Source organism: Lynx canadensis, chromosome F1 (assembly GCF_007474595.2).
Source record: "Lynx canadensis isolate LIC74 chromosome F1, mLynCan4.pri.v2, whole genome shotgun sequence".
NCBI lineage: Eukaryota > Metazoa > Chordata > Mammalia > Carnivora > Felidae > Lynx > Lynx canadensis.
The window spans coordinates 21,138,793-21,152,448 of NC_044319.2; the positions used below are offsets into that span (position 1 = coordinate 21,138,793).

Sequence of the window (13,656 nt, forward strand, 5' to 3'; positions counted from 1 at the left end):
GAGGATTGCAGTCTAGGAAGTCTGGTAACAAGGCAAAAAACCTGTTCCTTTTCTCCAGGGCTGCTAACCTGCTGTGTCAATTTCATGAGTTAATAAATGATTGGAGAAGGCTTACTTGCCTCAGAAGAAACTGAGATCAGTGGTGCTTAGGCCCCACTCAATTAACTTGTGCTCCTAGGGGGGCTGAGTGGGGAGCAGGGGCAGCCGGTCGTTAATTACATGTACGGCTGCCAACTGTGGCCGCGTCTCCTGCCAGCATCGCTCAGGCAGCGAGGAGGTGACCCTGCGTCAGTGAGCTGAAGTCACTCAGGGCAGGGGCCCTTCAGACACAGCACAGGCACTTGGCCTTGTGAGGAGTGGGACACTCACTTCCCAACACGTCCTATCAGGTTGGCCGTTAATCCCCCCACCGGCCTCTACCAGAAGAATGGCCTTTAAGATCCCCCACCCTGGCGTCTTTGTTGGCCCCACCCCACCCAGGGTTGCCAGGTACCCTGGTTCTTCCGCGCCTCCCTCTTCCTCCTGCCTCCTGGCCCACTTGCCCAAAGGACACAGAATCCGGAGCCAATCTTATGGGCGTCAGATGATGCTACAGACTCTGCAAAGTCACCTGCCTCCTTGCTGCCTGCTGCCTGAAGTCCTCCCAAAGACCTTCGTTCCTACATCATTTCCTAAAAGGGCCAGATGGGAAGACTCAAACCTGTAAAAAAGGCAGGTCCCCGAGCCCCTCCTCTGGAGATGCCTCGGTAGGTCTGGACTCTCCGTCTTTTAACACCCGACTCAGGTGATTGTTACCGTCAAGCTGATTTGAGAGACCCTGCCTCAGGACACCGTGGCTCCTGGTGTAGTTAGTGCAGATCTTCTGGAAGGAGAGACAGCAGCCTAATGGCAGGGCCCTGGCCTGGGGCCAGGAGGCTCCACTCCCAGTGCCTCTCCTGCTCCACCTCTATTTTGCTGTGTGTGGTTAAGCCAGTCACTTGTCCTCTCTGAACTTGGTTTCTTCATCTAGAAAATAGAAAACCGGGCCAGATCCCTTAGAGTCCTTCCATTTCCATGTGTTTTTCTGTCAGTAACTAATAGGTTAAACGTGCATATTGCATGATTTGTGCTCAACGAACAACTTTGGCTTTTTTTTTTCTCCTTTGAGAATCCCTTCATGTTAAAATGTATTCAGTGGAAGAAATCTCCCCCTGCCCCTAGATAAAAACTTGGGCCAGTCCCATTGCTGGTCACCCACTCTTAGGTGATAATCTGTGGTGCCTCTCAGCTGTAGCTACAGACTCAACTTAGAAATTGGAATCATTGAACAATTGACAGTATTATGCTTCTCCTTTCTGCCAGTTTGGATCTGCTTTGGGCTGGAAGCAACTGGGGAGATGGGCCGTGTCCCTCTGCTGTCACACTCCCCCACCTCTTGCCTTCCTCCCGCTGCCCCCAAGAGCTGCTGTTTCACTAGCTGCCAGATTGAATGGGGAGTTCTTACTGGTTAGAGAGCCGGGGAAGCCTCCTGGGCTCTTGCTTTTGTGGATGTTTTTTGTGGGCACTTTTGAGGGTCCCTGCTGGGCCCCTCTCTCCGGCAGCCCCTTTGCCCCAGGCAAACACATCTCTCTGTCCCAGGAGGCCCTTGCGACTCCTTGCCCAGCCCCCGGGTGTCAGGATGTCCAGCTCCAGCCTGGTGGACTGGGCTTTTCTCGTGCCTCCAGGTGGCCCTACTGGACAGGACGCAGGACAGCCAACCTCTGCCTGCCCCTCGGCCCCGCCCCTTGGGGGTTAGAGTGAAGATTTCGTGGCTCAGCAACAGCTCTTGTCAAGGAAATCTTCTGCACCAAATCTTCTCCAAATTTTTGGCCCATCTGTATTTTACAAAGTGGGAGAAAGTTTCCTGGATCCTGAAACAGACGTTTTGACATTCCCATGTACACTTCCCTGCTCTCGGCCAGGGAAGAGGGACCTGTCCCAACCTTACTTCAGTCTTCTGATTTCTATCAATTGGCATCTCAATCAGACTTAGATAAGGGGGCGCCTAGGTGGCTCAGTGAGTTGAGTGTCGACCTCGGCTCAGGTCATGATCTCGCAGTTCCTGAGTTCAAGCCCCACATCAGTCTCACTGCTGCCAGTGCAGAGCCCCGTTTGAATCCTCTGTCCTCCTCTCTCTGCCCCTCCCCCACTGCGCTCTCTCAAAACCAAATAAACATTAAAAAAAAATTTTTAAGAAGAGTCCCACTCTGACATCCAGCTACCTGTGATTTCCGTATTAGTGAGAGTGAGAGCATCTTTGAGAAAAGAAAGCCGGGTTGCCTGAAACATCCCAGGCAGATTCCAGGCAGTAAGGCCTAGACCTAGAAGGGAGGTGAAGGAGGGGATGGGCTGAGTCTGGAGGTGAACATCTGCCTTTCTCAACTTCTCCCAGAAATCTGCTCCTGAGACCAGCTGAACTCAGATGAGCACAGGGCCCGGAGGCATGCTAATGTCTGCCCTTTGACCCCCAGCTTCTGGCTGAGGCAGAGAACCCTGAGGAGGTCAGCCCATCCCCTGTGGAAGGTGATTCTGTGGGTCCACTTAACAGCTGGGTTCCCTCCCAATACAAAGACACCCAGTGGGGCCTTCCCCCTCAGGATAATGCGCAGGGCTAAGCCTCCCCAGAGGGCATCCTTCCTCTCCCCACTCCTGTACTCTCGGTCCCAGACTCCCCTGTACATAAATTAGAGAATTTTCGTTTGAAGGGAGCCCCAGTAATTAGCCTAGACTGGATTCCTAAATGTCCTGGTAGGATCCTGCCTCCCCCTTCTCCATCAGCCCACCAGCGTGAACTTGCTCATCCGACCGTCCAGTTGGTATGTTGTCCTGGGGGTGGTCAGGATACTGGAGTAAGAGGAAGGAGTGTGTGGCTCTGGGCACTGGGAATACGGGCAGGCCCAGGGAAGAGTGGGGAAGGGTATGGGGAAGAGTGTGTGGGGCCGTGGAGAAAAGGACCAGCCATGCAGGCAACAAGGACACGTTCGCCAGGGCACAGCCCAGAATTCTCCAGGAGCGTGAGCGACTCCCTGCCCCCCATTGAGCCTCACTTCCCAGAATAGGCAGGAACTCGTGCCCAGTGTCCTATGTTGGCCAGCGGGGTCCGGACAGCAGCGCTGAGGGCAGCAAACAAAGACGGGATAGGATGTGGCCTTACAGGTCTGTCCTCGGGCTCCTGGGCTAGGAGCCTCAGAGACTGAGGCAGCCATGGAGGTCGAGAGCCAAGGCCCTCTGGGGGGTGTCCATTCAGAATCTTGGGGTTAGTTCGTCCTCTTGACCTCTCTCTCCAGCTCTCACTGATCTTCCCCTCTCTCCTCTGGCAGGAACTGATGTCCTTGGCCATGACGCACCCCCAACCGCTGTCTGCTCAGGCACAGCCTGTGTGACCGAGCCATTGCTGCCCCAGCTGTTTCACGTGAGTGTGTGGCTCAGGCCAACCCTCTGTCCCCAGGAGAAGGTGTCCGGGCCCTGGGTAGCGAGGGGTGTTCCTGGGGAGGAAGTCCAGAAAGTCCTGGTCACAGAGGGCAGGCCCGGGAGTCTTTAGCGGGCAACAGGTTTGTCCTCTTTGGCCGTCCTTGGTCCCTGACTTGGCCACCACTGAACCCATCTGTTCAGATCCACTAGGCCCCAGAAGGGGACCTCTTTCTCCTGTCCTTTGGAAGCTCCTCAGAAGGCAGCTGGGTATTATGGAGACTTTATGGCACTGGCCCTTGGGTCCTGACTCAGACACTTGACTTTAGGCACATCATTTATTTAATGGTCTGGCTTCCTCTCCTGCATGTGGGGTTTTTGCGTGGTGCTGAGGTGTATTAGTTATCTCTCACTGTACAATGGGACTACTACAAACTTAGCAGCTGAAACAACACACACTGATTACCTTGCAGTTTCTGTGGGTCAGGGATCCAGGCGTGGCTAGCGGGTTCCTGTCTCTGGGTCTGTCATAAGGCTGCATTCAGGCGTCTTGGGGCTACAGTTTCGTCTCAAAGCTCAACTGGGGAAGGACCCGCTTCCACTCTCACTTGTGCGATTTTCCAGTTCCATTTAGGTCATTGGACTGAGGGCCAGAGGCCACCCTCTGTTCCTTGCCACATGGGCCTCCCAGCATGGCGACTTGCTGCGTCCAAACCAGCAAGGGAAGGAGTTGGCTAGCAAGAAGGTAGTCAGAATGCCACATAATCTATTCACAGAAGCGACATCCCGTCATCTTTGCTGTGTTCTGTTGGTTAGAAGTAAGTCACAGAGGGCACCCACCCTCTAGGGAAGGCGACTACCCGAGGCATGGCTGCCAGAGGCCATCTCAGAGCCTGCCTATTGCAGGAGGGGCCGTAAATGGAAGCACACTTGTAGACTGTAGAGTGCTGTCCTTTGCATCGAGTTGCAGAGAGAACCTGAACCCACCGGAAATAACAGGAGCCACCGGCTATGGGAATTTCAATGCCAAATTGTACCATTAGTAGGGGGCCCGCAGGGAGAGTGGCTGGGACCTGGCTCGTTCCCTGCCCGCCCTTTATCTGTGCCTTCTTGGCTTATGATTTTTAAGGCCAGATTTAATCAGACACAGACAACGTCTGGGCCTTCCTTTTCCCCGCAAATAGCTGTGTTTGCAGGATCTTTTGGAGTTTCCAAGGGACTCTTGCACACATGAATCTCACTTTTTCCTCACAGTCATGCTTGTAAGCTGAGTTTTTTTTTTTTTTAATCTTTCTTTTACAAGCGAGAAAGGAGGTCAGTTTCCAAGATGGGGTGGCTGGTAAATGGCACAGCTGGACCTCAGATGGGTCTTCAGATGTGCGCCTCTGCCTGCCCTGCCGTGCTCCCCGTTTCCAGGTCACTTGTGCCGTACATCGTCAGGGTACTGAGAGAGGGGAGGCCAGGCGTGGAGGTCAGAAGGAGGGGAGGGCACTGTTCTTATATAGCTTCATAATTCGCTGCATCCTAAAACGGGCTCAGCTCATCCCAGGGGACGAGGCCGAGACTTTCAGGTAGAGTGGGTCACTGCTGCCTCCAACTTCAGGTCACTCCACGGGCCTCTGTCTCTTCAACAGCCCTCCCTGGTGAGCAAGCAGGGGAAGCAGGGGAAGTGGACTGATGTTGTAATGAGGGCACATACATTCTCCTAAAGCTGAGGTTCATCTCCTCACCTGCCCCCCGCCCCCAAACCCAGCGAATGCCCAGTGAAGCCCTGAAGCATGGCCCACCGTGCATCTGGGCCAAGTCAACTTGGTCTGGAACAGTGATGCTCAGGTCTGAAAATGGGAAGCGAGCGGATAGATACAACTTGCTGCCCCCTGGTGGTGGGTCCGAGTCATAACTGCCAGGCCCATGAAGGAAACACTGCACCGAGAGGTGATTATCAAGTACCCACTTGGCACCCAGCACTGTGTACAATGTTGCAGGCGTAGGAAGCAGTAGGGGACACAGCTCCTGATCCCAAAGGACTTCTAAAGTACTAGAGGAGTTAAGATGTTCCCATGTGAAACTTGACAAGCATTTTACCGGGACAAGATTTGAAAAGCGGCCAATGGGGAAGCCTGGGCGGCTAGCTCGGTTAAGCTTGACTTCTGCTCAGGTCGTGATCTCACGCTTCCTGGGTTCAAGCCCGCGTCAGGCACTGTGATGACAGCTCAGAGCCTGGAGCCTGCTTCCAGATTCCGTGTCTCCCTCTCTCTGCCCCTCCCTTGCTCGTGCTTTCTTTCTTTCTTTCTCAAAAATAAACATTAAAAAAAAAAAAAAAAAAAGAAAAAGAAAAGTGGCCAATGAATGGAAGGGGAGCCTGGGTGGCTCAGTCGGTTAAGCATCTGACTCTTGATTTTGGCTCAGGTCATGATGTCGTGGTTTGTGAGTTAGAGCCCTTCATTGGGCTTTGTGCTGCTGGTGCAGAGCCTGCTTGGGATTCTCTCTCTCCGTCTTTCTCCACCTCTCCCCTGCTTGCTCTCTCTCTCTCTCTCTCAGAATAAATAAATAAACTTAAAAAAAAAAAGTGGCCCATGGAAAGGCTTTGCAGTAGGAGTCTAGAGAGAGAACACCACTATGGGGAGGTCAGGGAGGTCTCTCAGAGCCCTGGATGGTGGGTAGGATCTAAACAGGTGGAGAAAGCGGGTTCATGCACTCCTCTACCCAGAGTTCTTCAGGAAACCCCCTCGACTTGAAGAAAGTTAAATGCCAATTCCCTGCCTGGCTCACAGCCTCTCCCACTTCCTGCCTACCCTGCCCGAGCCTTTGCAGATTCGCTACAGGTCCTGGAACCCCCTGTGGTCGTTCACATGCCTGGGCTGTTCATCCAGCCCTCTGCACTTGTCTACTGGACAAGCTCCCTGTCCGCTTCTAGGACTCAGCTCAAGTGTAACATCTTCCAGGGAACCTTCCCCGAGTAGTTAGCCGCTCCCTCCTCTGTGTCCCCACAGCCCCTGGTCTGTGTGTCTTACACCATATCATCCGGTATGTGAAGTGTCTTTTCATCACGAGGCTCTAAGCTTCTTAGGAACTGGGCCTTCCTGGTGGACGGAAGATTCACGTAGGGGGGCAGTGGGAGGTGGGGAGGGAAGATAAATTGGTGGTGAGCACGCAGGGAACTGGGGCAGGGCAAAGCATGTCAGGGTGCATGACGGTGGGGGGCAGGAGGGACCTGGGTGAGGAAGAATCACTCCTTCCACCAGGTGAACACGGCAGGGCCTACACCTTCCTCAGGGGACCGCAGCTTGCGTTCCGGCCCCACTTGCCCTTTGAGTGACGAACATCCCGCCAGGCCCCTCGTGGCAGCCCTGGTGAGAGGCTGGAGGTGGGAGCACCCCTCTGGAAAGAGGGTGATGACTTAGGCCGTCACAGTTGAGTGTGAGATACCAGAGGGACGTGCGAGTGAAGCGTCTACCTATCAGTAGCGGGAGGCATAGCTGGAGACCGGGCTGGGGACGTGTGGGTTTCTCTGTGGTGGACCACACAGAGGAGAAAGCAAGGTGAGGGCCTTAGGGACTGATCTAACCCTTGGGGCCTTTTTCAGGGGTAACACTTCTTCCAACATCTCTGTCCCTTTTATTGTCTTGCAGGTCACTGTTCCCTTTACTGAACGTAAGTGCTCATGGTCACTCTTCCTTCCTCAAGATGCCGAGTCTCCTCCCACCGTCCCGCTCCATTAGCAGGGCCAGCCGTGGTCCCCAAGTGCCCGTGAGGGCGGGAAGTCCCCCTTCAGTGCCTGAAAGGGAGTCTGCCTGAGGCCACACAGCCTCACGTCCAGAGCTCACCCCTGGCCCATTATCCGCACTAGCAGGACCCGTCCTCCGGCCTCGCCGCCAGCTTCCGGGAGCCAGAATGCTGCCCGTTGCCCACTCCCCCTGGGCTTACCTTGCCCTTGTTTTCCGTAAGAGTTGGAAAGAGGGGAGAGATGCCCCCAAAAGGAGTGTGGGTTTGAGCCAGGGCAGAACCGGGCAGAACTTTTCACATTCGGTCCCTGTCCCCTCCACCTGGGTCAAAGGCTCAGGAGTCTGCTGTTTGTGTTCTGGAGGGCAGGGATTAAGAGCATGGTGTCAGGGGTGAACCAGGCTGGACAGGATCTCAGCCAAACCAATCGAAGCCTCGGTTCACCGTGTGTGAAACGGGGATAATGGATAAGTATCCCAAGAGGTATTTTGAGGATTAACGGAGACAGCCAGGGAAAATTTAGGGCAGTGCCACAGACTAAGCCCTCAGGAGAGGAAGCCGCTGTCTTTGTGTCTTGGAGTCATGGGGTGAGTGTGTGGAGAAGGAGAAGAGAATTAGAGAAAGACAGCAAGATCCTTTGAACAGAAGCAGAGAGCAGAATTATGTCCTCAGTGAGCACTCTGCCTCCTCTCTTCCCTCCTGCAGCCGTAGGCCTTCAGGTCCGGCTGGCCCAGGCACAGGAAGTCCCTGGGGCCCCTCCTATTCCAGCTGCCCTCGGGTCCGCCCAGCCTCCAACTGTGTAGAAAGTTCCAGGAGGCCTCCCCGCCCCACGGCCAGTGTGGCCGCCCCTCACCTCTCCGCGCCCATCTTTGCAGAGTTTGATGGGGCATCGGGCGGATGACAGCGGGAACAGTTGTGATCACTGGCGGAATCCTAGCTACGGTCATTCTCCTCTGCATCATCGCCGTCCTGTGCTACTGTAGACTCCAGGTCAGTCCCCAGGGGGCACCGGGGGCAGAAACGGGGGGCCCACTTGGAGGGTGACAAAGCCCAAAGCCATGGAATGTGGGAGGCATAAGTTAAGGGGGCTGGGAATTGGGGGTGGCCGGAGGGAGCCACGCAGCCCCCACAACCCTGTACACTTTGGGGTCCCCAAAGGCAGTGTGCTGGGAAGATGCTGGGTCACGGTGTTATGTGTCCTGCGTATCTGAGCTTTCAGGAGTGGTGGGAAGGGCATCCTTCTGGGGAGACGGAAAACTGCTCCCAGCTGCCCCCGTTCTGTCCTCGGTAGGACATACATGCCCCTCCTCTCTGCCGCCCCGCCTCTCTCAACCACAGCCGGGAGCTAACGTGCCGGGAAGCGGGGGGAAGGAAGAGGGAAGGTACTGGTCTCGCAAGGCTGGGACTGTGTATTGGTGGAACGTGGGCGTCTGGTGTTGCATTTTAGTCTCGACACCGGGAAGCTCTCTGCACAGGGTCCCCCGTGGACAGGGGCGCGGGTGCCTTTGTGTGCTGGAAGGGGAGTATCCAGCCCTCAGGCATCCCTCCCCGCTCTCCCCTCAGTATTACTGCTGCAAGAAGAGCAGGGCCGAGGATGCAGACGAGGAGGAGGAAGAGCACGACCTGCCCACACACCCCAGAGGCCCCACCTGCAATGCCTGTAGCTCCCAAGCCCCGGACGGCCGAGGCAGCCTGGTGCCTCTCACCAGCGAGCCCTGCGGCCAGCCGTGTGGGGCGGCAGCCGGCCACTGCACCACCTGCTCCCCGTACAGCTCCCCCTTCTACATACGGACGGCTGACATGGTACCCAACGGGGGCGGAGGCGAGAGGCTCTCCTTTGCTCCTACATACTACAAGGAAGGGGGACCCCCGACCCTCAAGCTGGCAGTACCCCAGAGTTACCCGGTGACGTGGCCAGGCTCCGGGCGTGAGGCCTTCACCAATCCAAGGGCTATTAGTACAGACGTGTAACCCCGTTCACCCCTGACCCCTCCGCGTACGATGCTGCTCTCCCAGCAGGAGCCATGGGGGCAGCAGGTGATCCCCTCCAACAGCCCACGAGGACTGTCTCAGTTTCTTTTTTTTTTGGCTTTTCTTGCCCCACGGTGGAATCCAAGCTATCGAGTGCAGTGAGGACCAGGGCAGGGCCCGGCCCCGGGGCTCAGAGGTGGGGGCTGGCAGGTGGAGCGGGTGGCTTTGCAGGCTTCCGTGCTGGGACGGTCCTCTGCCGGCTCTGGCCCCGTCATAACCGCTCTCGCTCCCCTCGCTCCCCCAGCTTTGGTGGACGGCGGGAGGAGGCGCACCAGGAAAGCTACGCAAAGGCCCCAGAGCCCTCCAGACTCCTTGGGGGATGGACGAGAAAGGGGCCCAGGGCCAGGGGAGACGTGAGAATCTGAGGAGGGAGAAGGAGGTGCTCCGGGGACCTCCCCAGGACCCGTGAGCTACAAGGAATCCAAGAAGTAGTTTGCGGTCTAGTTTCATATTTGGTCATCACGAGGGCCGCAGCCTCTGCATCTGCTCCAATAACGGGCATTGATTCCAGAACACACAACAGCTGTACCGGCCCCCTTCCTCGTGGGACACGTTGAGTTGACTTTCAAGGTCACGGCATAAGGTTTTTTGTGGGGGATGCACCAAAAGGGTCATGTCTAGCCTTGTCTCCCCGCAGATCCCCGTTCTCGGCCCTGCCGGAGAACCTTGTTCAAAGTTTTGCTGCTGAGTTTGAGCAGCTTAGCGAAGGAGGTCTACTTGCTGATGGTCTCTGGGGTCCTGGCCCACCTCCCTGAGCGCAGCGTGCGGGAGCAGTGTTGTGAGGGTGTGTGTGTGTGTGTGTGTGTTCTCCACCAGCTGGTGGAGAACACACACACACACACACACACACACCAGGGGCTTTGCCACCTTTGGGAGCTGCAGAGGGAAGGGTCTCTGATGTTCCAGCTAGAAAGGAAGAACTGACCCACAGACAGCAGGAGTGAAAGGTGATTAAGGTGGCCGGTCCCCACGGCAACCAGCTGGCTGGTGCGGGGAGAGCCTGCAGAGTCTCCCAGGGGACATTCCCTGGTAGCTGGATTCCATGGATTCCGGGCTTGCTTCCCTCCCACCGCTGCTCCCCCCAACCCCACGCCAGTCTCCAGTGGGGGGGGGGTGCTGTTAATTGTCCAAGCCCCGCCCTCAGTCCCCACTTAGAACTAGGCTGTGGCCTTATGCCGTTTGAAGGAAAGCACCTGATGGGTTTTCTGGTTTCCTCTACAGTAAGGGGTGGCTGCTCCCCGCTTCTAAGGGCATACCTACCCCCCTCCCCACCACTGTGGCATCACAGAATGCTGCAGAGGGTGGGGCAGGGGAAGAGCTGGCCCCTTTGCTGGGATCCCAATTTTGCATTTGAGAAAGGGCCAGGTGCAGCTGGGAGAGAGCGGGGCAGGGAGAGAATTCACCACACTTCTTGCTCCACTCTGTCTGGACACACTTGTCACCTTGCATCTCCTCTGTAATTAGTGCACACTGGCTGAAGAATCAGAGGACCTGGGGGTCTGGCACACACACTCTGGTCCCTCATTAGCTCTAGGGCCAGTCATTTGTCGTCTCCGAGACCCCGTTTTCTCCAGGAAAATGAGACCTGCCCAGATAGACCTAAGAGCCCGCTAGTACTCCAAACAGGACTTCCTGAAGAGACCTGCCCGCTATGCTGCTTTCCTTGCCCTCACCCTGGCAGGGGCTGGATGTACTTACCGACGGCCTGATCCAGTGTGCAAGGATGTGTGTTGAGGGCTGAAGGACCACGGTGAAACACAGGTTTAGCAGGCAAAATGATTTTCACGGTCAGGGAAAAGCAACCATGTCTGATCCTACTGAGTGATTTCAAATAGTAGCATTTCCTAACATCGGGAGGCAGCTCTGGGTGGGGGTGATGAGCTCTCTCTCCCAGACCAGAGGGACCAGCCTAGGACAGCAACTTTAACCTGCTCCATCCCATGAGCAGTCCTCATTGGGCCGAGGTGCACCCCCTTGACATGAGCTTCTGGGTCTAGCAGCCATCGTGGCTTCCCGATGACCAGCCCCAGTGCCTCCCCGCCTGGGAATTTCACAGCCAATCAGCCACAGCAAGGGCTGTCCCTCCTTTGTACCTCCTGCCTTTGGAGAAATCAAGACAGCCCAGTCAACTATCACCTGCTTCTTGCATCGATCTATTGGGGTCCCTCAGTGAAAAGCATCGTAGACAGTCCCCTCTCCTCCTATAGCTTTCTTAGCCTAAATCTTATCAATCTACACACCAAAATCTGGGTTTTGGGCACTGGAGGGATGATGGGCCATGGCCCTCCCCCACACAGCCCCACAGTGCACAGGACACAGTCTCCAGATTGCCTGTCTGTCTCCCTGTAGCTGTGACGGTCTAACCTATGGAAGAGGAAGCCCACCCATTCAATTGTGCTGCACTTTTTAGCTATGGAGTCTGTGCTATGGGACACTCTTTGGACACCTTTCAAATTGTTCCCTAACAGGAAGAAAAGGAGAGGCTGGGAGCACCCTGTCCTCTCCGCCATCTTGTCTCCACCGCCATGTCACTGCTCCTGCTGCACATTTCCTGTCCTGCATCTTTGATAACTTGGAGTCACAACCAAGTGAATGTCAAAATAAATGAGGAATTTGAAATAGAAATCCCACAGAATGCTCTGTTATTCACCTGAGGAGGGGGCAGCTGGGCACGGATTTAAGAGTGAACGCTCCTTTTTATTTCCCAGAATGTCCATTTTCAACGCCAAGATGTACCAGCTGCTTCTCCCTTCCTGCTTCCGCACTAATAGGTCTCCTCTGCCATGTCGCCTGCTGTCCCCCGCCCGCCCTGCTACCTCAGTCAGAACTCGCACCCAGGGAGGATGTGTTGTTTGTTGGGAGAGGGGATGTGAAGATAGTAGCTGCTGCTGCCCCTGAGGCGGAAGTGGCCCAGCCTGCTTACAGGGAGCCTCACAGGGAGCAACCCAGGCTTCCGCCCTGCTCCCTGCCACCCCACCCCCTTACTGTCCAGGCCCCTGGTGTTCCCACCTGTAGTTCTGGGTTACATCACCAACCCTCCAAAGTCTGAGGAGACCTGAACACACTGCCAGCCCTTGCACATTGGGAAGAGACAGAAGAGGAGAGAGTTTGGGGATCAGAACCTGGCAGATGCCGCAAAACCAGGAGAGGAATGGAGTGTGGACCAGAGAACCCGGAAATAGCTTTGTGCGTGAAAGGAGCGTCCGGGGAGGGTGAGGATGAGGATGGATCTGTGTGCGGGACTCTGCGTGTGTCTGAGAGAGAGAGAGGGAGACACCCCCTCCCCTTCTCGGGGCCAGTGTGACTACAGCTGGGTGGGCAGTGGGCAGCCTGGCCTGCAGAGCTCAGACACTCTGCTCCTGCAGGCCTCTGGTAGTGCCGTGGGGCACAGCTTCAACCTCAGCCCTGGGGGCCATTGGCCACAGCGCGGCCACCAGTCGTCCTCTGGGAACAGAAACCTGAAGCTCTTCTGTCTCGTCACCACACCCACCCCAACCTCAAGCCATCTCCTCCCTTGCAAAGTGGCTCAGGCCCACTCTATCCCTGCCTCTCAGATGGCTCCTCTGGGAGGTTGGGCTGCCCCACATCTTTGTGCAGCCCCAGGCAACGTGAGGGTCACAGCCCTGGCCCAGTTCTTCTCCCTGGTGGCACCTGAGTGACCTCAGCCTCAGCCCCAGGCCTCGGGTCTTACTACACCTTCTATGTCCAGATGGGCAGGGACGGGAGGACAGGAGCAGTGGTCAAGATCACAGGTCCATCAACTCAGTACCCATGAGCTTCTGTGACCGTCACAGCCCTTGGCACCCTAGACACTGTCAGCCCCCTAAGCTGCATCATGCCAGTCCGGATCCCTGAGGTTTCTCCAGAGAGAAGCTTCTTCCACTGTCAAAGCTTCTCATCCCATTTTCTATACTCAAGTTTACAAGTACTGCTCAGAGATCACTGATCATTTCCGGGAAAAGAGGACCAAACCATAAGTATCTGAGGCCAGGAGCTCCTGACAGCACAAAATCAAGAAAAAGCATAAGGTGCCCAACCCCAACCCACCCCCACCCCCCCACCCCCGCCCAGCCCTATTTGAATGGAAATGGCCCCTAGTCCTTGAACCTCAGGCATTGACCTAGGCATGTCCCAGACAACAGTGACAAAGCCAGCCAGCACCTCTTCCTCCTTCGTCAGCCTGGTCCAGGCTGCTCCTCTCTCCTCCCTGTTTGGCCACCTTCTCCACCCGAGACCCCCGGCCCCAGTGGCCATCCGCCTTCCACTGCCTAACGTCTCCTTTTGTGGAGAACCCAGTAGCACACAAGCTCTTAAAAAATGCCCCTGCACCTCAGGCTTCTGAGAGTCCCCATAGCGTGTCTCAGGGTGCCCAGCACACAGCACCCTCCCGACCATCCCCCAGCCACAGCTGTGTGTGCTAGGCAAGCAGCCATCAGGAAGGGCTCCTTTCTCCCTGTGACCTAACATCCCAGCAGG

General features: G+C 56.0%; 1 protein-coding gene across 3 annotated transcripts in view; it reads left to right on the top strand.

Moving 5' to 3' along the window:
• Nucleotides 1-11,805, top strand: part of FAM163A (family with sequence similarity 163 member A) — a 98,195-nt gene extending 86,390 nt beyond the window's left edge. For 2 of the 3 annotated variants that reach the window (XM_030303087.1, XM_032591817.1), the window contains exons 2-5: nt 3,339-3,430; nt 7,059-7,080; nt 8,025-8,139; nt 8,713-11,805. In XM_030303087.1, coding sequence (XP_030158947.1) covers nt 8,047-8,139; nt 8,713-9,120 — 501 coding nt within the window. In that variant the 5' untranslated portion in view covers nt 3,339-3,430; nt 7,059-7,080; nt 8,025-8,046 and the 3' untranslated portion in view covers nt 9,121-11,805. The remainder of the gene's footprint in view (nt 1-3,338; nt 3,431-7,058; nt 7,081-8,024; nt 8,140-8,712) is intronic. The other variant, XM_032591818.1, reaches the window with a different exon arrangement.
• The last annotated feature ends 1,851 nt before the right edge of the window (nt 11,806-13,656 follow it).